At 38.6% G+C, this 24,320-nt stretch overlaps 1 protein-coding gene across 1 annotated transcript in view; it reads right to left on the bottom strand.

Annotated features, from left to right (window-relative positions):
- LOC127442050 (telomerase protein component 1-like) overlaps positions 1-23,995 on the bottom strand; it is a 45,717-nt gene extending 21,722 nt beyond the window's left edge. Inside the window, exons 1-24 of the mRNA XM_051699722.1 lie at positions 23,743-23,995; positions 21,863-22,382; positions 18,929-19,102; positions 18,603-18,752; positions 18,352-18,516; positions 17,800-17,937; positions 17,572-17,643; positions 17,309-17,430; positions 17,012-17,169; positions 15,510-15,619; positions 15,344-15,422; positions 14,067-14,259; positions 13,484-13,703; positions 12,668-12,820; positions 12,333-12,413; positions 12,111-12,232; positions 10,982-11,053; positions 10,602-10,748; positions 5,681-5,972; positions 4,337-4,458; positions 3,946-4,059; positions 3,732-3,849; positions 3,075-3,260; positions 2,770-2,954 (exon numbers count right to left, since the gene is read on the bottom strand). Of these exons, the coding sequence (XP_051555682.1) occupies positions 2,770-2,954; positions 3,075-3,260; positions 3,732-3,849; positions 3,946-4,059; positions 4,337-4,458; positions 5,681-5,972; positions 10,602-10,748; positions 10,982-11,053; positions 12,111-12,232; positions 12,333-12,413; positions 12,668-12,820; positions 13,484-13,703; positions 14,067-14,259; positions 15,344-15,422; positions 15,510-15,619; positions 17,012-17,169; positions 17,309-17,430; positions 17,572-17,643; positions 17,800-17,937; positions 18,352-18,516; positions 18,603-18,752; positions 18,929-19,102; positions 21,863-22,372 (3,683 nt within the window). The 5' untranslated portion in view covers positions 22,373-22,382; positions 23,743-23,995. The remainder of the gene's footprint in view (positions 1-2,769; positions 2,955-3,074; positions 3,261-3,731; positions 3,850-3,945; positions 4,060-4,336; positions 4,459-5,680; positions 5,973-10,601; positions 10,749-10,981; positions 11,054-12,110; positions 12,233-12,332; positions 12,414-12,667; positions 12,821-13,483; positions 13,704-14,066; positions 14,260-15,343; positions 15,423-15,509; positions 15,620-17,011; positions 17,170-17,308; positions 17,431-17,571; positions 17,644-17,799; positions 17,938-18,351; positions 18,517-18,602; positions 18,753-18,928; positions 19,103-21,862; positions 22,383-23,742) is intronic.
- Positions 23,996-24,320: the final 325 nt, after the last annotated feature.

The raw sequence follows: 24,320 nt of genomic DNA, 5'->3' as shown, positions 1-24,320 counted from the left end.
CAATTTATTGTACTTGATTATGGATTGATCTTACTGGCAAACCTGCACAGATCCGATGCTGCAAACATGACACTTCCAGGAGTGCCAACACAAATATCTCATCAAAATAATAGATGGCAGTCATGGAATTAGCCCAAAATACAAAAAAACATATCATTTCTGTGCACTAAGATGTTTTAAATTAAAAATAAATACACAATACTATGAGAAAAACATCAGTGTGCTTTTTGGAACACTAACATATAGCTCAATTCTATAAAATGATTGTTTAGCTTCCTTTTGAAAAAATGCCAGGAAAATTCCCTGTATTAAATTAAATAAATAACCAAATGAATAAAGAATTCAATTAAAATAATTAATTACCAAATGAAAAAAATAGTATTTTTAGACTTCTATATGCCTTTTCTTTACACAAATTTAAATTAGCCGTACCCTGTTCTGTAGACGAAAAAAAGTCAGCTGAATGACATTCTCAGAATGTCACTTTTTTCAAGACTATAAACTATCTGAACTATTTGTCCAATGCGGAGTTCACTTTAAGAAAACGAGCTTTTGTACATTTTAAAACTTTTAAATATTTTAAATCTAACCCTCTTTATCTCGGATTGCATTTGCTGAGCTTCTTCAGAAAATGTAAATTGCATTATGACGCTAAAACTAATTTTAGATGATAATCAAGCTCAGTTGGTCATTAAAGTTGCTGGACAGGGGCCTGGGTAGCTCAGCAAGTAAAGACGCAGACTACCACACCTGGAGTAGTGAGTTCGAATCCAGGGCGTGCTGAGTGACTCCAGCCAGGTCTCCTAAGCAACCAAATTGGCCCGGTTGCTAGAGAGGGTAGAGTCACATGGGGTAACCTCCTCGTGGTCGGCTCTCAGTGGGGCACGTGGCGAGTTGTGCGTGGATGCCGCAGTGGATTGCGTGAAGCCTCCACACGTGCTATGTCTCCGCGGTAACGCGCTCAACAAGCCACGTGATAAGATGTGCGGACTGATGGTCTCGGACGCGGAGGCAACTGAGATTCGTCCCCCGCCACCCGGATTGAGGTGAGTCACTACGCCACCACGAGGACTTAGAGCGCATTGGGAATTGGGCATTCCAAATTGGGGAGAAAAAAAAAAGTTGCTGGACAAATATACGGGACATAATGCAGTTGTGATGGCAATGATTTAGATTAGATGATTGTTCAAAATAGCCTATTGAATATCAGGAATGTATTAGGCTAAACCCTGATATTACACCGCATACATTTTCCTTTAATAACTGTGCACACAGCATATACACATCGATGTATAAGCACTTTAAATGAAATGAAAAAAGCAATTAAAATAACGAAGTGATTAAAAAATCTTATATATATCCACCTCCCCAAATCCAAACATTTCTCCAACGGCCCCATTTGCCATCACGCAAGTATCACAACAGGTGAAAAATTACTTATAGCCTACAAATTAAGAACTAAAGACAATTATAAATGTAAAGATAATTATAAAAATCATCATAATAAATAAGCCTAATAAATTCACTTGTGTTCCCAAAAAATTCTATCAAATGTGTGTTCTTATCGAATGAGTTTGTATTGCAACTCATATTGTAACTCAATTTTAGGTTCAAGATGAACGTGTCTGTATTACATTATGATTTAATCACTTTCGTCTTTGTTTCTTTAATACAAAGATACCTGTATATGTTACTTAACCTGCAGAGTTGCGTTCACAATGTGTAAGAGCGAACTGCTCCGTGGAAATAAAGCGAAACACACAAGATGATTGGAGATCATTTGCAGCATTCTCATAGATTACATTGTTCTTCCAAACAGTTTTCAGTTGAATGAAACAGAGAAAAAGGAGTGATAACTCTTTACATGCGCTTGATCCATGAGACAGGGTCCCGTCGCACGCCTCTGAACAAACAGCGAATCAGACACGAGCATTGACAGCTTTTCTTTTGTCTGTTCTTAAAAATATAATAAAGTGTTTCTTCAAGCGCATCTTTTTGACTAACAGCTTTTCTTGTCATGTGTCACTCCGAGACGTCTTACAGGTCACCCACCTGTTGTGGGTAGATGAGCAAAATTACTCATGCATGAAATACATTTGGACGAGGAGCTCGCAAACTGGATTGAGCCTCGTCGCATTTTGCGTGTGCTATATCACACCCTGGGTGCACATAAAAAATAACGAATGTTCATAAAAATCGCTCGTAGCAAATGCTCTTAACAGCTAAGATCAATAGTTATTGGGAAACGAGGCCCAGAAATCTATGCATGTGCATGTCTAGGAGAAGCACTATTATTGCATTCGTGAACAGCGGAGCTCACTGCGCACATATAAAATGAGACGCGCATCGGCGGCTTTTCTTTCGTCTGTTCTTCAAAATAGAATCACATTTCGTCAAACGCACGTCTTTGTGTCTAATTTCTTGTAATATATCACTCCGAGAAGTCTTACTGGTCGCCTTCTACAGTGGCTGGTACATCAGCAAAATACTCTGCATGAAAGATCTGCATTTGGCGGGTGTTAATTTCAAACCTTGTTCACCAGCAGTGGGCTGTACGACAAATTCGGAAGAAAGGAAATCAAAACAGTGTCACTGACTTCAAGCTTTGCAATCGCACCCACACTTTCTGTTGGAAAATTATCTCTAGAAAGTTTTAAATGATCGTGTGTTGGTGAATGATGAGACACCCTGCAAGCCACTTGATTTTTAACAAAGAGCCACTTGTGGCTCGTGAGCCATAGGTTCCCGACCCCTGCTATAGAACCATACCTGTAAGATGTATTTGGGGCCAACTCCACATCATCTTTTCTCTTCCTCAGCCATTGAACCAGACAGCGAAGAAGCTGCTCAACATTGCAAGCCAATTGGCTAGCATCTGTAGAGAAGGACATGACATCACAAAGAGGGGCTTTCTTGGTTTTGTCAGATGTTTTGAGTGCCTGGGCCAGAGCAGCCTGATAAAACAGGGAAACATTCAATTAAACTTTTATGTTTGGCTAGTAATTTAACATTTATTGGTCATTAATATAAAGACAGATGGCGATTTTCACAATGCATTTTGACATAGTGGTTACCATGAACACAGTTTTGCCCTCTCCAGGTTTTCCTTCAACCAGCAGAATTCCTCCTTTTTGTTGACATTCCTTAATGTTTTCTATTGCCATAGAAATGAGCTTTGACCTGCCATGAAACTGTCGCTGTTGGGCACCCTGATGCACTTCCTGTTCTTTCATTTCCAAGATCAAATCGTCATCTGTCTCCTACAAAAACCCAAAAAACTTGGAAAAAGGAAGAAACTGTACACATCTAAAATCTACACACAAAGCTATCTTAAAGAATACATTTTGGAGCGGTACTTGTTGAAAGGGCCTCTATCCGTAGAAAGGTGAAACACAGAAGGTGCTCTTTGGTTGGGTTTCCGTCATAGTTTGTACAAAAATAGTCCAAGTCATTTCTTCTTATTTAAAATGTAATGTTTATACCAGAAGAAGTGCCTTGGGCTATTTTTGTATATGCTAAAACAGTAGTTATTTGTTCCTAAAAAAGTGAATCAGTGTATAGATTAACTGCAGGATAATAACAGTAAAAAAAGTTTGTATTTGAACTAAAAGCCTTCCATTTAAAGCTTCTCTTTGCACAGCTTATTAATGGATTAAATAAAGCACTGCAGTGTAGACCATGAGTGGGACAAAATAAAAACATTTCTTGACTCTTTTTAATCAGAGACTGACCTCTACAAAAAGCTTCTGTAGTGATTCCCAGATATCCTCCAGCACAGCCTTCCCAAAGTCATCCAGGCTTTTCACATAGGGCTTTCCATCCACCACCCCACCCCACTCACAGGGGTAACTAAGAGAACATAAAGCAGAGAACAAAGAATAAATACACTGTCATTCCTCACTGTGCACAACTTGACATGATAAAAGACCAGTGTACAGAACTCACTTTTCTTTAACTTTGAATTCATTGCTCCGGATCCATGTTTTCAGGCTGTTCATTTTAGCTTCAGCTTCTTTGGATTCTGCAGCAAAGTCTGTCCTCCATGCCACAGGCACTGACCTAAATATACAGACACACAAAATGCAGGTGGGTGACATACTGAAAATGTTAAGAAATTTGTGCTCCAGGTATAGGGTAATTTCAACTGTCACTGAGTCCTAATCAGATGTGACAAAGTGATAAAGAATAATAATAATAATGATAAATTAATAACATCTCTTTAACATCTCTCGCTAGCTTGTGCTGCTTACAGTTATTTATTTTTTAATCAATTAAAAGTATATTTTGTATGGAAAAGTGGATCAGAGTAGTGGACAAATGAAAGATGAGTGTAAACCTGGAGAGATGAGGCGATCTGAAGTAGAAAAACATCCGGCTCTGGGCAGAGTCTGGATATAGAGATTGAAACTGTCGAATCTCCATTTCAGTGATGGACAACCCATGGGGTGCAGAGTCCAGCTGTTAAACAGGAGAATGATGGCAGTTGCAATAAACTACAGGAAAGGCATCCCACAAACATCATATAAGTAAATTTCTCTGTTACCTTGCTCTGAACCAGCAACCTTCTGATTACCAGTTATGTAAATACATAAATAAAAGGATACAAGAAAAGCTTAGTCTAATGATCTACAGTATACATGAAAGGCTAGGTTATACTTATTGAGACTGCACTCAAAAAAAGGTAAATAGCCCAAAAACGAAAATTCGCTCATAATTTACTCACCCTCATGCCATCCCAGATGTGTATGACTTTCTTTCTTCTGCTTAACACAAATTAAGATTTTTAGAATAATATTTCATCTCTGTAGGCCCTTACAATGCCAACATTTTGAAGCTGCAAAAAGCATATAAAGGCAGCATAAAAAATAATCCAAATGACTCCAGTGGTTAAATCCATATCTTCAGAAGCGATGTGATAGGTGTGGGTGAGAAACAGATCAATATTTCATTCCTTTTTTTTTTCTTTTTTTTTTTTTTTACCATAAATCACCTCCCTGCCCAGTAGGTGGTGATATGCATGAGAATGTGAATCGCCAAAAACAAAAGAAGAAACATTTGAAAGGGAAATGGAGATCGAAAGTAAAAAAGGACTTAAATATTGATCTGTTTCTCACCCACACCTACCATATCGCTTCCTAAGATATGGATTTAACCACTGGAGTATTATGGATTACTTTTATGCTGTCTTTATGTGCTTTTGGACCTACAAAGTTTTGGTATCCATTCACTTCAATTTGCATTGTATGGACCTACAGAGCTGAGAAATTCTTCTAAAAATCTTTCTTTTGTGTTCAGGGGGCACAGATGGGTGTATGGTGGTTGTTGGTGTAGAAAGACTAACTAAATTGTGCTCAAGACAAAAAAATGACCAAAACGGCAATTGCGAGTGGGGTTGTCAATGGGGTGGCCAGGCTTTGGTCCATGGTGGCCACGGCCACCCCCTAGCTCCGCCCCTGTCTACCAATGCTGTGAATTTCGACTAAACCAACCTTGCAATTACGTCTGGTGATGCTAGTGGCGCAGGAATTACACATTTGAACTTTAACTACCTTGTACCCATCTGAAGGTATGGTCTACCTTCTACCTTGTATCTCTTGTCTTCTACATTCTGGCAACTAACTTTGGATTAAAGTATCGGACAGATGCACAAATAAAAATGAACGGCAAACTCCAGCCTTACCCAGCTGTACTGAGGAAGTTCAGGTAGGGTGGGGCGGGGTGGCACTAGACCATATCTCTCTCCTAGAATTCCAAGCAGCAGCTGGCTACGGCAGACCTCTGACAGACAGAGCTCCACTGTGCGGCTAGACTCCTCCTCGGTAACACCCCAGCGCAGCTCAACCTCCTGCAAGTAGAGGCAGTGTGGAGCTGCACGCCTCCTGAGCTCTGGAAACACACTACGAACAAGAACGTCTCTCTCTGCATGCATGTCCCTGAATGTAGAAGAGATGAACACCCGCACGCCTTTCCATCTAAAGGGACAAAAGGAAAAATTGACAAGGCCAGATTAAGTTTCTATCATTCTCATTCTTATAATTAGTCATGAATAGCCACACTTTTCACTATCAGCATAGAGTCCGTGGCCTATATCACAAAAGAGTATTAAGCAGATAGCTAGGTAAGGTTAAACTTAGATTGAGCAAACTCTCAATTTGCGGTACCAGTAAAGTCGATAGATTTTCATCGGGTTTCATCGCCATAGTGACATATTCTACACGGTTAACCTGCTCTGGGGCAGGTTATATCCATTTAAAGATCTCATACATATACTGGACTAATCAGCTGTGAGCAAAGTGGTATCTCACTCTGACGCAAAAAGGTCCCTCCCCCTGTATCTCTCACTCAAATTCAAATTTAAAGCGCACTTCAAAGAAACAATTTTAGAAATCCACAAAATCAGCTCTTCATGATAATTATTTATTTGTGAGAAATATGTTTTTGGCAGTCTTGCATTTTATGTAAAGACACATTGTTGGGGGCCTGGGTAGCTCAGCGAGTATTGACGCTGACTACCACCCCTTGAGTCACGAATTCGAATCCAGGGCGTGCTGAGTGACTCCAGCCAGGTCTCCTTAGCAACCAAATTGGCCCGGTTGCTAGGGAGGGTAAAGTCACATGGGGTAACCTCCTTGTGGTCGTGATTAGTGGTTCTCGCTCTCAATGGGGCGCGTGGTAAGTTGTGCGTGGATCGCGGTGGGTAGCATGAGCCTCCACATGCGGAGTCTCCACGGTGTCATGCACAACGAGCCACGTGATAAAATGTGCAGATTGACTGTCTCAGAAGCGGAGGCAAATGAGATTTGTCCTCCGCCACCCGGATTGAGGTGAGTAACACACAAGGACCTACTAAGTAGTGGAAATTGGGCATTCCAAATTGGGAGAAAAGGGGATAAAATAAAAAAAATAAAAAAGACACTTAGTTTCCTGATCATTTTTCCACAATTGCCATTAAATATCTATGGAAAAAAAAAAAAAAATAAATCTATGAAATAGCAAGTAAGACGGACCAATAATATGCATATCAGTAATAATAATTTTGTAATTTTTAAAAGTTTAATCAATCCCCAATATAGACACTGTATATGTGACTGCCACCCAAACCCCTTCTTTCATTGATTTGCTAGCAGAGATACCATGAACATACAGCATTTCACTTGAAGTTCAATAAAAGCACACTGGCACATCAAATAGATCTTCATTGTGTGTCATGTTACAAGAATAAAAGAACAAATAAGTCTTATTAATGCATAACCTCTTTCCATATTACAATTGCTCACTTTATATTGTTCAACAGTATTATTTCCAAATATTATAAAATGATATTCTGCTTATACTGTAATTTAGAGATTTAGAGATTAATAATAAGATTTTTTAATGATTTCAAATAAAGATTTCAATTTTTAAAATGAATAAGCCTGTATGTTCTAGTTGTCAACCTATATTAAGTTACTTACACAATGATATATCAGCTATTTTTTTTAAAAACATTTATCACATTCAGATTTTGTTTTCAGCAGTCCTCTCAAGCTCTTGCAGCAGCAGCAATGTTTCTTTTTGCTGTGTAAATGTCTTTAAATTTTCCATAATTTAATAGTTATCCTTTGTGCTGTATAAATGTATTTAAATTCTTCATTAATTTCATAAAGATCTTCAGTGGAGAAGTTACTCGTGCTGACTCTCGCGAGAAGTGAATCACACTGTCTCGCTCCCTGTGGCATGCAATTTGCTATTCACTTCATTTATATTTACATTTATTCATTTGGCAGATGCTTTTATCCAAAGCAACTTACAAAAGAGAATCATCTTAAGGAGACAGTGGTACGAAAAGTGCTGTATTACAAAGTTTCACTAGTATCAGAATAGTATTCAAAACAGATTAAAGTGCAACAAGAAAATTTTTTTTTAAGTGACTGGTTAAGTGCTCATGGAAAAGATGTGTTTTTAGCCATTATCATTCACTTCATTCATGTGAACGCTCAAGGATCTCTTGTTTACTTACTACGTGTCTCAAACACCTTTAAATATTTTTCAAAGATTCTATGGAAACAACCTCAAAAACTTAAAGGTATAGTTCACCCAAAAAGGAAAATTTTCTCATCATTTATTCACCCTCATGCCATCCCAGATGTTTATGACTTTCTTTCTTCAGCAGAACACAAACATTTTTAGAAGAATATCTCACCTCTGTTGGTTTTCTCAATGCAAGTAAATGGTTATCAGACCTTGTAGCTCCAAAAATCACATAAAGGAAACATAAAAGTAATCCATATGACTCCGGTGGTAAAATCCATACCTTCAGAAGCAATATAATAGGTGTGGGTGAGAAACAGATCCAATTTTAAGTCCTTTTTTTACTATCAATCTCCACTTTCACTTTCCATTTTACATCTGAAAGTGACCAACAGAACTGAAATATTCTTCTAAAAATCTTCATTTGTGTTTTTCAAAACAAAGAAAGTCATACACATCTTTGATGGCATGAAGGTAAGTAAATGATGAGAGAATTTTCATTTTTGGGTGAACTATCCCTTTAAGCCAGCAACTAGTTCTTCCTTGGAACAGCACTTGTATCAGCCTGGAAACTAGTAAATTACTTTGTGTCTTACAAATATAATGTTTACTCTTTCCAATCTGATGTATTTATTGTAATGTATATAGTGTAAACTGTGTAACTTTTTAATGATGTGTATGTTCTTTAGTGCTGTATTTATTGTATTATACGTGATTTCTGCATACAGTACAGTTTTATTTTCTTGCTGTTAAAGACCCCAATTTCCCCACATAGGATCAACAATATTCCTAACTATCTACCTTTAAGCCACAACTGCATTCATTCCTAATCCAGAAGCCCATTTAAATAAATAATTATACAGTTGTGCTCAAAAGTTTGCATACCCTGGGAGAAATTGTGAAATTTTGGCATAGATTTTGAAAATATGATTGATCATGCAAAATAATTTTTTTAAGGATAGTGATCATATGAAGCCATTTATTATCACATAGTTGTTTGGCTCCTTTTAAATCACCCAAATGGCCCTGATCAGAAGTTTACATACCCTTGAATGTTTGGCCTTGCTAGAGACACACAAGGTGACACACACAGGTTTAAATGGCAATTAAAGGTTAATTTCCCACACCTGTGGCTTTTTAAATTGCAATTAGTGTCTGTGTATAAATAGTCAATGAGTTTATTAGCTCTCATGTGGATGCACTGAGCAGGCTAGATACTGAGCCATGGGGAGCAGAAAAGAACTGTTAAAAGACTTGCGTAACAAGGTAATGGAACTTTATAAAGATGGAAAAGGATATAAAAAGATATCCAAAGCCTTGAAAATGCCAGTCAGTACTGTTTAATCACTTATTAAGAAGTGGAAAATTAGGGGATCTCTTGATACTAAGCCAAGGTCAGGTAGACCAAGAAAGATTTCAGCCACAACTGCCAGAAGAATTGTTCAGGATACAAAGAAAAACCCAGAGGTAACCTCAGGAGAAATACAGGCTGCTCTGGAAAAAGACGGTATGGTTGTTTCAAGGAGCACAAAACGACGATACTTGAACAAAAATGAGCTGCATGGTCAAGTTGCCAGAAAGAAGCCTTTACTGCACCAATGCCACAAAAAAGCCTGGTTACAATATGCCCGACAACACCTTGACATGCCTCACAGCTTCTGGCACACTGTAATTTGGAGTGACGAGACCAAAATAGAGCTTTATGGTCACAACCATAAGCGCTATGTTTGGAGAGGGGTCAACAAGGCCTATAGTGAAAAGAATACCATCCCCACTGTGAAGCATGGTGGTGGCTATCTGATGTTTTGGGGGTGTGTGAACTCTAAATGCATGGGGAATCTTGTGAAAATTGATGGCAATCAGTTATCAGAAAATACTGGCAGACAATTTGCATTCTTCTGCACGAAAGCTGCACATGGGACGCTCTTGGACTTTCCAGCACGACAATGACCCTAAGCACAAGGCCAAGTTGACCCTCCAGTGGTTACAGCAGAAAAAGGTGAAGGTTCTGGAGTGGGCATCACAGTCTCCTGACCTTAATATCATCGAGCCATTCTGGGCAGATCTCAAACTTGCGGTTCATGCAAGACGACCAAAGACTCTGCATGACCTGGAGGCATTTTACCAAGACAAATGGGCAGCTATACCACCTGCAAGAATTTGGGGCCTCATAGACAACTATTACAAAAGACTGCACGCTGTCATTGATGCTAAAGGGGGCAATACACAGTATTAAGAACTAAGGGTATGCAGACTTTTGAACAGGGGTCATTTCATTTTTTTCTTTGTTGCCATTTGTTTTATGATTGTGCCATTCTGTTATAACCTACAGTTGAATATGAATCCCATAAGAAATAAAAGAAATGTGTTTTGCCTGCTCACTCGTGTTTTCTTTAAAAATGGTACATATATTACCAATTATCCAAGGGTATGCAAACTTTTGAGCACAACTGTACAATAATATATGAACACACGTACACTTTGCACAAAACAATTTTGAGAAACTGACTCCATCTCAGAAATTGACATGATGTAAATTTTCCACGTTTCTGTTAATACCAGTGACGTATGGGTCATTTTTATAGCCATACCTGAGCTTTGGCGTTGCTGGCAGTGGGACGACATCAGCAGCTCTCTCAGATTCAGGTTTGTGCCCTTGTGGAGGAGGGATGTTATACACTCTGTCCATGTGTTCCACATGCTGCAGAAGCCTTGAGGAGCCTCTCTCTGAGACAAACCTACAATCACAGAACAGATCTCTGATTAGACACAGTCTCTGAGTTTTCGACCACCATAGGCACAGCACAACCACTCAACAAACAAAGATTTGTGTCTTCATTGACATATATATGCTCTGCAGATGCTTTTTCAAAAGATAGGATCTCAAATCTCAGTGCATTTAAAAAGAAACACCATATATTAAGCGTATCACTATTACTTAAGCAGGTAGCTAAAGATGCAAAGATCTTACTTCAAGATTTGCTCGCTAAACCCATAGAGCTCTACAGTGTTCTGTCTGTTATTTGAAAACTCATTTGGAGTCCTGTAAAAATAAACAATACAAAGATATGAGAAAGGTGTATCCTATCTAGGATTTTGTATACTCTCACTGAGCACTTTATTAGGAACACCTGTACACCTACTTATTCAACTGATTATCTAATCAGCCAATCTGTGTGGCAGCAGTGCAATGCATAAAATCATGCAGATATGGGTCAGGAGCGTCAGTTAATGTTCACATCAACCATTAGAATGGGGGAAAAATGTGATCTCAGTCATTTCGACCATGACATGATTGTTGGTGCCAGACGGGCTGGTTTGAGTATTTCTGTAACTGCTGATCTTCTGAGATTTTCAAGCACAACAGTCTCCAGAGTTTACTCAGAATGGTACCAAAAACAAAAAAGTTAGCTGCAGTTCTGCAGATGTTCTTGTAGTGAGCAGAATAGCATCTCAGAATGCACAACACGTCGAACCTTGAGACGGATGGGCTACAACAGCAGAAGACCACGTCGGGCACTTTATTAGGACCATAGTGTTCCAAATAAAGTGCTCAGTGAGTGTATATAGCAGTTGTTATACAATTATAAAAGTATGCAACATTGTAAAACATTTAAACAGTTGTATGTATACATTATGATGTTTAACAGTTAGTAATAATTTAATCTAATTTGACTGAACATATTGTGTTCCAAGAGTGCTGATATTTCGTACAACAGTACAGCATGTATCACTCCGCTTGTCTGTGTTGCGTTCCAGACAGGCGGTCAAGTGTGCATTGCTCTATGCCCAGATCCTGCCTTGACATCTTTTGGAAATGTTTAATTATTGGAGCAAAAGAAAAATAAAATAAGCAAAATAACTGGCCATATTGTGTCTAAAATGCTAATTATTAAATTTACGTCTTGTTTATAGAACTGTTACATAATAGCAATATCACCCTTGCTGTCATGCTGTTGTACTGAATACCAACACGCCTGATTACCTGCGGCTGAATCACAGCCATGCTGATATTTAGAACAACATTAAATGTTACACTACTTAAATGTATCAGACTCAGAATTTGCCAATAAAGCTAGAACAAATTCTGCAAAACATACTTCTTTCCAAGCAGTACATCTATAACAACAGCATCACTGTTGGTCTCTTGCCGATATTTATTGATTTCCGCCATCAACGACATGTCCGTCCAGGAATTTTCAATTACAATTACACGATCTACCTGTGAGAGGAGAGGTTTAAACAAACGTGTGATTTTTGGATCCATGTACAATGGAATTTGAATGCATCCTGGAATCAGCATGAATACAAAGGGGGCACACCTTTGCCTTCTCTTCAATTAGCCTAGAGAAGAATGTAGTGGTCGCAGTGTATTCAGATTCTATGTCACAGTCATTAATGACCTAAGAAAGAGTTTGGGGGGGGGGGGGGGGGGGGATGGGGGGGGGACACCACATTCAAAATATGTCATCAAGAAGAACATCAACGCCAGACAAAAACTCTTAAATGCAACATCAAACCATACATTTCACTACTGACAAGGAAACAGTACACCCATCTAATATTGTGTCAAATTCTGTTTTTTTAGTTTTCATAATTTCTTATTTCTAGTTTTAAACTTAAAAAAAACACTAGCCAATCAAGGGAAAATTCTCACCGCCACTTGTTTAATTGCTTGCCTCACATTATCCAGTAGGACATCAGACTTCAGCTGGACCTCTTGGAAGCCTTCGTGGGACAGCAGCATGAGTCGGGTGTACTCACTGCAGTGGTTTATCATCATACATAAGAGTAATGCAGCTTCCTGGGCCTGCAGAAGCAAGGAAAATATAGTTCACTGAGAAGATATGTTTGCGATTTAGAAGCCTTATTTCATAATTAACAGCATAGTTCACCCAAAAATTAAAATTCTATAATAACTTGCTCACCCTCATTTTGCTTCAAACCTGTATAGTGACTTTCTTTCTTCCATGGAACACAAAAGATGTTATTTATAGCAGAATGTCCAAGCGGCTCTTTTCCATATAATGAAAGTGAATGGTGACTATAGCTGTCAAGCAAGATTTTCAGTGAATAACAACTTGATGCTCTTATGGTGCTTTTTTGGAGCCCTTGGTCCCCATCTACAGGTACTTTCATTGTATGCAAGTCTTACGGATTTGGAATGACATGAGGGTGAGTAAATTATGACTTTACATTTTTGTGTAAACTATCCCATTATATTAAGTGCAAAAAAAAAAAAAAAAAAAATGCAGAGCCACACATATATATATATATATATATATATATATATATATATATATATATATATATATATATATATATATATATATATGATATATATATAGATAGATAGATAGATAGAGAGAGAGAGACAGAGAGAGAGAGAGAGAGAGAGAGAGAGAGAGAGAGAGAGCGAGAGAGAGGGAAAACTGTATTAGACAAATTAAACAATGAGAAGTTCATATCTGACCGATGCTGAGAGTTTAGTCTCTCCAGTGGTATCAGTGCAGTCTGGGGGCAAGCAAAGGTCCTGAGCACCACTCCAGTTCTCATCATCTGTAAAATTAGCATTGCAGATCACAAGAGTGTGTCCAGAGAGAGGAGGGATATTGTATTTGCAGGAGATCTGCACTGCTTTCTCCAAGGCAAAACGGTACTGGTTCAAAATCTCCTGAGTGTACAGCCTCTGGCTAAGAAATTAAATTCAGAACACCAACATAAAAACGTCATTGCAGGCATAAAACATACATTGATTAAGGTAATAGCACACTCAGTAATATTTCCTTGTAACTGAACACTACGCTTGTGAAATAAATTAGTTGGGACTAACTGGTGCATTTCTACAATGGCACCAGTATCTGAAAACATTTGTGTGATGTCCGCATCCACGCCGCTAGGTGTGAGTATAAGCCCAAGACCAGTCATATCAGCCAGTGCAACATAAACAAACATTTACTAATTGTACCTTTCTTTTAATCTAAATGTATCTAATAATATAGAATGATTTATTTTCAGTAATAATAGTATAATAGTTTATATTCAGCAATACACACTTTGCCTTTCTCAGCAGATTGCGTTTAATGTTGAATAGGCGGTAGACGAAAGGCACAGACATTGTAACCCTCAGTCTCTTACGCCCAGTAGTTTCCCATTTGTAACGCTGAAAGCGTTTGCTCTTTGGCAATTTCTTCAGAATCTGGCGCAGGATCTCATTGGAGCTTGGCACCTCCACTGCAGGTCCACCAGCTTAAAGAGAAGAACATTTCACTCAGAACTAACTCAAGGACACTTTAAAAGGTAGAAACACTCAAAATGTCTTATAGTGAAATACTGTTAAAAAAACTAAAAGCTAAAATAACTTAAATAAGACCTTCATAATGTCTGAATTATTTGTACTTTTAACGATAATCAAAATGCATGTTCCACTATTCACCATCTCACATACCCCAACAGTTATCATAATTTAACCAGGTAAGACATTTTCCTATATCAAAATGTTTGTTTCTGACACAACTTTCCTAATACACAAATTGCCCCCGTTTCCACCTGTATTAAGATGCGTTTTGGTTGATCCGATCACATATGGTCGTTGCTAAATACAGTTCAAAACAGGGTCTAAAAAGTTTTGTGATTGGATCACAAAAACTACATATGAATGTGGTCAAAAACTCATGTGACCACATCACAACTGAGGTGTAAATGTTATCCGTCCTGAATGCGTTCCAGGCAGCAACGGAATATATACACAAGTACGATAACTTCACTGATCTTCTTCAGTGTGTCATATCAACATGCAGCGAGACAGATGAGAAGCAACTCAGATTAATACAAGATATCCACTAAAATAACGGATTAAATGTTGTGTTCGTGATTAGATTAAATTACAGCCGCATCTGGGAGAAACAGCACACAGTTTTTTTCTGTGCTTTCTTTGTCTTTTCTGACTTTGTTGCACTTTAATATCATGCAGTAACACAGTGATTGATGTACTGAATGTTGTCATGAAATCAGACACCCTCCCCTCCTAACCTGAACACAAGTAGTCACAGGAGACGCATTTAGTGACCAGGTGTAAACAGCAATGTGTTTCGCCTGACCACATGTGATCGGATCATCCGAGACGCATCCTAATACCAGGTGTAAACGGTGTCAAATAACCATTAACTACCCCAAAAATCAGAGAAAAGGCTTAGGGTTCTTACCAACCTAAGTCTAAACCTAACCCTAAAATCCAACTGGTTGATAGGAATGTTGTTTCAAGACCGACAAACACGTTGATCCAGGAACATGTGCTTCTCGGCTAAATCACGTTGACCATACACTAACTTACCAAATTTACTCAGCTCCAGAATTACTTTATAAGCGGACAGGAAACGGAAGGGAAACTGTTTGCTCTGGATTACAGCTTCCTGTAACATCAATTCAATACTGTATATGACTAGATGATCTTAAATACATCTGTGAGTTTCATAAATGGAGACTAAATGAAGCGATACCTTCGAGGTCAATCTGTTGAGGATCTTACAATGATGTTTCTCACTGATGCCCACAGTGATCATATTCCTCAGGTTTCTCAGCATTGCCATAAAGGGAAGAGACCTGCTGTCTACAATCACAAAAAACAATATACTTATGTTTCAATTATTAAATTATCACGATCTTTGTGTTTGTGTGTGTGTGTGTGTGTTCATGTCCCTGAATGTGTGCATTGTGTTACACTACACCAGAACACCACATGAGTGGGTACATAAACCTGGAGTTAATTAAAGTAAGAGGGTTCTGTTCCATTGGCTGTCCTTAAGTCCAGAGTCATAGCCTTGAATTTGATGCGGGCAGCTACAGGTAGCCAGTGAAGTGAAATCAAGAAATGGGGGGGGGGTTGGGGGTGAGCCCTCTTTGGTTGATTGAAGATCAGATGCACTGCTGCGTTCTGGACCATCTGTAGTGGCTTAATCATGCTAGCTGGGAGGCCGGCCAACAGAGCATTACAGTAGTCCAGTCTTGAAATGACCAGCGCTTGGACCAGTAGCTGTGTAATATAGTCAGACAGGAAAGGTCTGGTTTTCCTGATATGGTAAAGCGCAAATCTGCAAGACCAGGTGATTGATGAGATGTTGGCAGTGAAGTTAAGTTGGTCATCAACCACCACTACCAGGTTCCAGGCTGTCCTGTATGGTGTAAGTGTAGTTGAACCAAGATGAATAGAGAGGTTGTGGTCAACAGACGGGGTGGCCGGGATCACAAGGAGTTCTGACTTGGCAAGGCTGAGCTGAAGGTGACGTTCCTTTATCCAGGCTGAGATCACAGAGAGGCAGGCAGAGATACAAGCTGAGACGGTGGGGTCATCAGGCTTGAAAGACAGGTAGAGTTGCATAGCAGTGGTAGGAAAAGCCATGTGCCTTAATGATCGGTACAAGGGATGTAGTGTAGATCGAGAAGAGGAGGGGTCCAAGCACTGATCCCTGAGGAATACCAGTGGTTAGCTGGTGTGACTTGGACACCTCTCCTCTCCAGGTGACCTTGAATGATTTGCCTGTGAGATATGACTCAAAACATATGTTCTGGTTGAACATTTAATTTAGAAACCATAGCCTCTCTTTGCTGCTATAACACCTTCCACTCTTCTGGAAAGGCTGGCCAATAGATGTTAGAACATGACTGCAGGGATTTGCTCCCATTCAGACACAAGAGCATCAGTGCGGTTGGCTGTTTGAGCCTGACATGTAGTCGGCATTCCAATTTATTGCAAAGGTTGTCAATAGGGTTCAGGTCTGGGCTTTGGGCACTTCACACTAGGCTCACTAAACATTAGAACTTAAAAGATACACCCCATCCTACTAAAAATGTTTGTCTAAAGAGATTGCATACAGTAGCTGTATGCTTGATTATCTGCACCTGTTAGTTTAGCTGAAAAAGCAGAACACATTAATTTGAAGGGGGCGTCTGCATACTTTTGGCCATTTAGTGTGTGTCATATGTGCATGTCACTTATTCTGACCAATAAGCTTTTCCCAAGTGGCAGCTTTGTTTCCCTCCCGGCTCAGTTTGCTCTCCCACGTGTCAGGCTGCTTAAGTTTCATCCGTCTTCCAGCTCTCTCTCTATCCCAGACTCCTCTAAGACCGCTGCGAGAGAACGCCTGTAGATCACTGGGGTATCTACATGCAAAAACAGAGAGCAGTTCACATACACACTATAATGTTCATAAAGTCACTGACCGCTGATATTTACACTTAACTGAGCAGTCAGATTAAACAAATCCCTTAATATTCATGCAAGATAATTTGTAGGACTAACTTCTTTCCCAGTATGGACATGACATATTCCGCTGGATCCTTGATATGAAGACGCTTTATCAACTTCTTGAAGCTGAATTCAATCTGTTTTTTATCCACTGCAACACGGTTCTCGCTCTTTAACTATACCATAACATATATGACACATTCAGGAGGAATTTTGATTTGCAATGTACAAATCATTTCTAATGTTATACAATACTCTCACTTTTTAAAGGACAAAACAGTTTCCAGACAGATGAAACTAAACATGGCAAAGCTCACATATTTTTGAAGCATAGTCGCATCAACTCTGATGAGGTCACCCCACCTTTTCCACTGTTCTGGGGAGGGTTGCTGAAACAAGAGGGTAGAAAATGGAAACATAAAGAGCTGTGTAACGGTACGGTGTGATTTGCTAATGATCTTATAAATATTGGGTAGTTTCTCTAGATTTTAAAGGTGTAACACAATAATGTTTCATTCGTTGTCAGTTTTTTTCTGATATATTACCTTGCCTTTCTTTTTTTTTTGTGTGTGTTTGCAGCGATGCTTCCGTGTATTGTATTTGGCCAGCTGATATTCACTGAACTGCTTAAATTTATCCACTAGAGCCTTTTTCAGGCAGGCGGGCAAACTTTTACTGAAACACTGTGCACAAACATATCAGAAAGCATGAAAAATATGAATAATAATACTTAAATTACAGTACAATACTTATAATTATACAGTGCAACTGAAATAAAATAGCAAGAATACACATCAATTCTAAAATCGTATGTCCTACATTATACTAAAAGTACTATGGTATTACCATGGTGTTTTGGACATGGTACCATGGAAATACCACAGTTGTTAGGACATGTAACATGATAATAACAACATGTTTTTTTATTTATCTTATGCCATTGTAAAAATGGCTATTTAATGTATCTTAAAGTACTGTGTAAATACCATGGTATTTGAATACAGCATTCATAGTATTACAATCTGATACCACTACTGTACCATGGTACTGCCAAATTAAGCTATTTAATTTAGTAACTAACAAATTCTATAACTTACCGTGCTATAGATTCTTGTCACCTCCAGCCAATCAGATGGTAGCTGCACAGCAGTACAGAAGTACCTTCTCACATGTGGCTTAGAACCAGGAAGATGGGCAGCCAGTGCCAGCAGGAAGTTGGCTGTGATTCGAATGTTTAGTTCCTGCCTGGTATAGACAGCAACCTAAAACCAATACAAATATACAAAACTATACATGTTAACTCCAGACAACATAACTCACACATACTTGCACATGCAAAAACACAAACCTTGAGGAGAAACTGAGGGTCACTTGAGGTAACCTCTGCAGCCAGGTTCTTCATCATACTCCACACACTCTTCTCCTCATCCCAGTCCTTCTGGCCTGGAGTACAGCTCTTGTTAACCAGAGAGCAGCACACCATATTCAGCAGCTTGTACTGAAGAACAAACAAAAAGAACTGGTATGAGCAATAGTAATAGTGAAACTTACCTTAACAAAAACCACTAATAATCTACAAGGAATAACATACAACATCCTTTTTTTCATTTCACATTCTCCACTCTGTCTATCCATGATCTAATAGGGGAGTGTAATTGTGGTCACTCGGCTCACCTTCTTGTCCTTCAGTTCCTCGAGCTGCTCATCCATGCTTGTTTCAAGCATCTCAAACTCGTCATGAAAAGCCACTGTTTGCTCATCCACCTCTTCACCTAAATCCATTTCCAAAACAGGCACATCCGAGGACAGCACCTGGTCCGTCTCCACCAAGCCTTCATGTCTGACATCCTTTTAACATGTACAGACACAATACAATTAATATTAACTATATTTGCTTTTTCAGAAGAAAATACCAGTACTTGCAGGGCAGCATAAGAATGTTTATGTTTTGGATAAACTTAGGTTTGGTTTCTGAAGGCAGGGTCTGAAATGAACTTTTTAGCCCACCAGCCAAGGTGGCTGGTAGTTGAAAACCTTTACCAGCCAGTTAGATTTCTTACCAGCCATTTTTATTATATTTATTTATTTATTATTATTTATTGCATTTTACAAGTGGATTTTACAAACATGATAAATAATGCTGTAAACATGTTTAAAAGTGAACTGCTTTTTTAAAGAATTGTATTGTTTATTGTTATTATTAATGACATATTTTATTACCAGATAGTCCATTTACAATTATTTTTCAGATTATTCACTTATTATAACAAAACTAAAAAATGTTTTTAAACTACATGTTGTCACATGAATGACCAATAAGTAACTCTCATGAGTCTCATAAGCCTTAAGTACACATAACATGAGGATGTCCTCATACCATTTTTAATGGAAAACGAGTACCGATACTTCCTTATCAGTGCTCGCCAATACTGATACCTGTTTTTTTTTTTTTTCTGAAATACATAGCAACAGTTCATTTCAATTTTATCATCAAAATTGTGTCTAAATAAATGAATATAACTAAAACTTTAATCAAATGAAAATAGAACAATTAATTTTAAACATAATATTGTATTATTTTTATCAAATGAGGTGGTTTTATGCAGAACCTCACAGCACATTCCAAAATACAGCATTGGAGTTATTTTTGTCAAATAAAGTGCTGCATAATAGAGCATCATAAGTGTGAGATATTGCTTAAATATTATACAGTTACTATTGATTTATTATTATTAATAGTAGTAGTAGTATTACAGTGAATATTACTTAAAGAGCACCTATTATGGTTTTTCAAATATTACCTTTCATGTAGTGTATTATATAGCTGTTTGTGAATGTAAAAAAGTCTGCAGAGTTTCAAAAATCAAAGTGCACGACAAATGGAGTTATTGACTTCCAAAAGACAGAACCGATTCTGAACACCTGAAATGAGCCGTTAGTAATTCCAGACTTACTTCCTGTACTAACCTAAGTAATTTGGTTAAAAAAACCCTTCATTGGCTGCTCGCAAGCAGCTTTGACCCGCCCTCAAACACTACACTAAGCGGTAGACCAATAACAACAGACTGGGACATCTGACCAATCAGAGCAGAGTAGGCTCTCTGAAAGGAGGAGTTTAGAATGAATCCTTTAAAACGGATCATTGAACGAGTCGTTTTTGACACTGGGAAAAAAAGATAATGCTGCAATTTAAATTATGAGCAAATTAAAGTGTTTTTTGACCTTGGATGCATGTAAATCTATTGTATGAGACCTTTAAAACAAAATTACGGCGTCAGCACAACACCGGCTCCACACATACAAGCACGTGAGCGTGGAATCCCTACTGCTAACTGAGACTTTCGATCAGCAGCAGGACTAGCTAATGAGAGCTGTTCCTTGTAAGAGACGTGCACCTTACTGAGAAGACCTACAGAACCCTTTTGATGACAAAACTGGAACATGTTACATTATTTTACAAGCTGACAAAAAAGCACCCGCCAAAATGGCATATGACACCGTGAAATTCACCAGCTGAATAGAAAATTTACCCGCATTTGGCGCTTGGCGGGTGTTAATTTCGAACCCTGTAAAGGGTTTACATTTTCTGAGCACCTTAAATAAAATCATCATCAGAAGCCGCATTAAACTTTTCAGTTATTATGACACTCAGTACAAGTCTTGTTTCCTGCCAGATGTTTACGAAAACCAACATAGTGGCTTCTGTGCAACTTTTAAATCATAAAGGGGGTTAAATTAATGTACAACCTAAAAAAAATAGACTCAAGGTTGAAATTATCTACAAAATGAAGTTTGGATTAATGCGGGCTGAATTAATTGAAAACTGGGGAGAAGAAAAAAAATCAATAGCGCTGTTAAAATAGTTACTGTAAAATTATTATACTGATAAAGGTATAAAAACGCTTTTTTTCTGAAAATTGACATTTATTCACTTCATAATTTAATGTGTGTCAACTCTGTCAGACACACTAAAAAGCATGCTATTTTAATCTGACCTAGCCAACAAGAGTGTAAAGGATGTGTACAACCTAAAAAAACGAGAGACCCAAGGTTGAAATCATCTACAAAAAGTGGTTTGAATTAAAGCGGTCAATTCTAAAATCATGCATGTACGGTTCAGGAGCGTCAGTTAATGTTCACATCAACCATCAGAATGGGTAAAAAATGTGATCTCAGTGATTTCGACCGTGGCATGATTGTTGGTGCCAGACGGGCTGGTTTGAGTATTCCTGGGACTTTCACACACAACAGTCTCTTTAACAACAGTTTACTGAGAATGGTTCCAAAAACAAAACACATACAGTGAGTGGCAGTTCTGCGGACGGAAATGCTTTATTGATGAGAGAGGTCTACGGAGAATGGCCAGACTGGTTCGAGCTGACAGAAAGGCTATGGTAACTCAGATCACCACTCTGTACAATTGTAGTGAGCAGAATAGCATCTCAGAATGCACATGTCGAACCTTGAGGCGGATGGGCTACAACAGCAGAGAACCACGTCGGGCACTTTATTAGGACCATAGTGTTCCTAATAAAGTGCTCAGTGAGTGTATATTAACTAGTGAACTAATGTGACGTTCATGGTTTTACAAAGCAAAAAACACTCTACCTGACAAGGATCTTCACTATATCTCAGCATGCCTTGTTCCACTTCTCTCTTTTCATTTGAGCCCTTAATATTCTCCAATAAAGTGGACGTATAGGGGCCAAGAGGTTTAACATCACCAGCAGAAGGCATTTGAGAGCAACTGAGTAAAGGATCATGGGAACAGGTGAAGGTGAGAGAAGATGAGTGTGGAAGGAGGAGTGAGCCCTTCGTTAGAAAGGTGTTCTTGGTGGTCAGCAAAGGGGAAGGAGAGGAGAGTGAGTTCATGGTTGTGGACGAAAGAAGATTTGAGGTGGTGGTGGTGGAGGACAGACTGGTTGGCTGGAGGGCTGGGCATGGTGAGTATGTGGTGGTCTGTTTGGTCCAGGATGGAGATGCATTCGGGTGCTGGGACAAAACTGAGGCTGCTTGAGAGAGAAAGCGGTTTTCCAGACTCGGTCTGGTATAGTTTAGTTGTAATCTGGCATCCGTCTTTACCCTCAGATCAGACTGAAGGAGACCCGGTGCCTTCATGTCTGATTGGCTAAAAGGAGTAAACATAGAACAGGTGTTTGAGTTTTTGTCCAAACACATTTCAAACAGTAAAAATAGAGCACCTAGGTTAGTACTGACAAGCTTGGGTGTGTCTTATGCAAAAGCAATAACCTAGGCCTATAGAATGTAGAGACACACCTGGAAAAAACAAATACTGAGTGCGGGCCAAAGTTCTCTGTCTTAGCATACAATGAAGAACATTGATCCATGGTGTGTTCGCATTCTTGATAACAATGACACATACAAAATTTTTTAATCAGTCATTCAGTTTCAGTTAAAGGAATATTCTGGGTTCAATACAAGTTAAGCTCAATCGACAGCATTTTTGCCATAATGTTGATTACCACAAAAAATTATTTTGACTTGCCCCATCTTTTCATAAAAAAATAAAATAAAAAAAAATGTAATGTCAACAAACCCTAAAATGACTTTAAATATTATGATTTAAATAACTTTACTGCTCAAATAATACATGAGTTTTAACAGAAGAATTAATGTAAGTGCTTTTATAAAATTATAGACTTCAAGGATTCTGCCTTTAAACCTTCCAAAATTTGGCCCCATTCACTTCCATTTTAAATGCCTTACTCTAACCTCGATTTTAGCTGCTTCTTTTTTTCAAGAAAAGGAGGGATGAGTCGACATTATTTTTTGTGGCAATCAACATTATGCCAAAAAAGCTATAACCAAAGTTTTTCTAGCAAGTCAGTCCACTAGCGGCCATTTTTGGAACGGTCTCAGAGAGCTATGACAGCGCAGCTCTGGTCTACCTGAATGGGGCAAGACCGAAATCTCCAAAACGGTTGGTCGAGACTACTATCAAAAAACATATTTCAAATAAGCAGTAACATCTTCTGTGTTGTGCTTCTTTACCTCAGATTACGCTAAAAAAAAAAAAAAAACGCAACTTTCCGGATTGTATAGCTAATGCGCATGCGCGTTGTATGGTTGATTGACAGGCGATGTCTATATCTAAAATGTGATTGGCTCTTTTACTTGTAAGGCGGGACTTCCTCTCTTCGTTGACCTTTGGGCGTTCCAATTTCTCCCATTAATTTGAATAGAAGTGGCCCATCTCTGCTAAATGCTCTCTGGTTTTACTTGTATTGAACCCGGAATATTCTTTTAATGTTTTACGCATAACTAAAAAATAAACTTTAGCCAATCTCTTGTTACACACCCCACTAATCATTATGAAACGCACACGCTGTGATTGTAAACCAAAACACAAAGTTACGCAGCGCTGGCCAACATTACATTGATTTTTATATGGAAGTTGCAAAATAACAGTTGCATATATTCGGAGCAGAAGTGTGATTGAAATATAAATTAACATAGATTAAACCTACCTTTAATGCTGTTCGGGCCGGTTACAGTGTTTAGAAAAGGTGCGAATCCTCAACGCAGAGATTCTGTCATGGGTGAAACTGGTCATGTCATACGTATACTCGCCACCGTAAAGAACCGAATAGGAGCGTCCGATGAGGCGTTTATCAAATTTAGGGGCCGTTCACATTGGATACGTCCTAGACGCGGCGCTATGAACAGAGCAGAACACAGGTGTCTCGAGACGCTTTTAACAGTTGCCGTTCTTTTTAACCTGACACGGCGTCTAAAACAACAAAATAGCAACAAAAAGCATCTTTGCACTAAATGCAACAAGTGTCAGATGCTATTTGCACCCCTGTGCAAATAATGACAGATACTATTTGCACTCCTATTAAATACTAACATACAGTATTGGGACATTGATGTAGTATGTTTATTGTGTTTATATAGAGTCCCACAGACACCCTACACCAGAGGTCGGCAACCTTTTTGACATGGAGTGCCATTTTTTATTTTCCTTGTCAATGGCTACACCAAAATTAATCAGAATTACACGTATAACAATTAAACGCTTGTATCATGAAAAAGTGTAGTGTCA

This window comes from Myxocyprinus asiaticus, chromosome 6, assembly GCF_019703515.2.
Source record: "Myxocyprinus asiaticus isolate MX2 ecotype Aquarium Trade chromosome 6, UBuf_Myxa_2, whole genome shotgun sequence".
Taxonomy (NCBI): Eukaryota; Metazoa; Chordata; class Actinopteri; order Cypriniformes; family Catostomidae; genus Myxocyprinus; species Myxocyprinus asiaticus.
The sequence above is the reverse complement of the archived record's forward strand: the minus strand, read 5'-3'. Positions and strand labels throughout refer to the sequence as shown.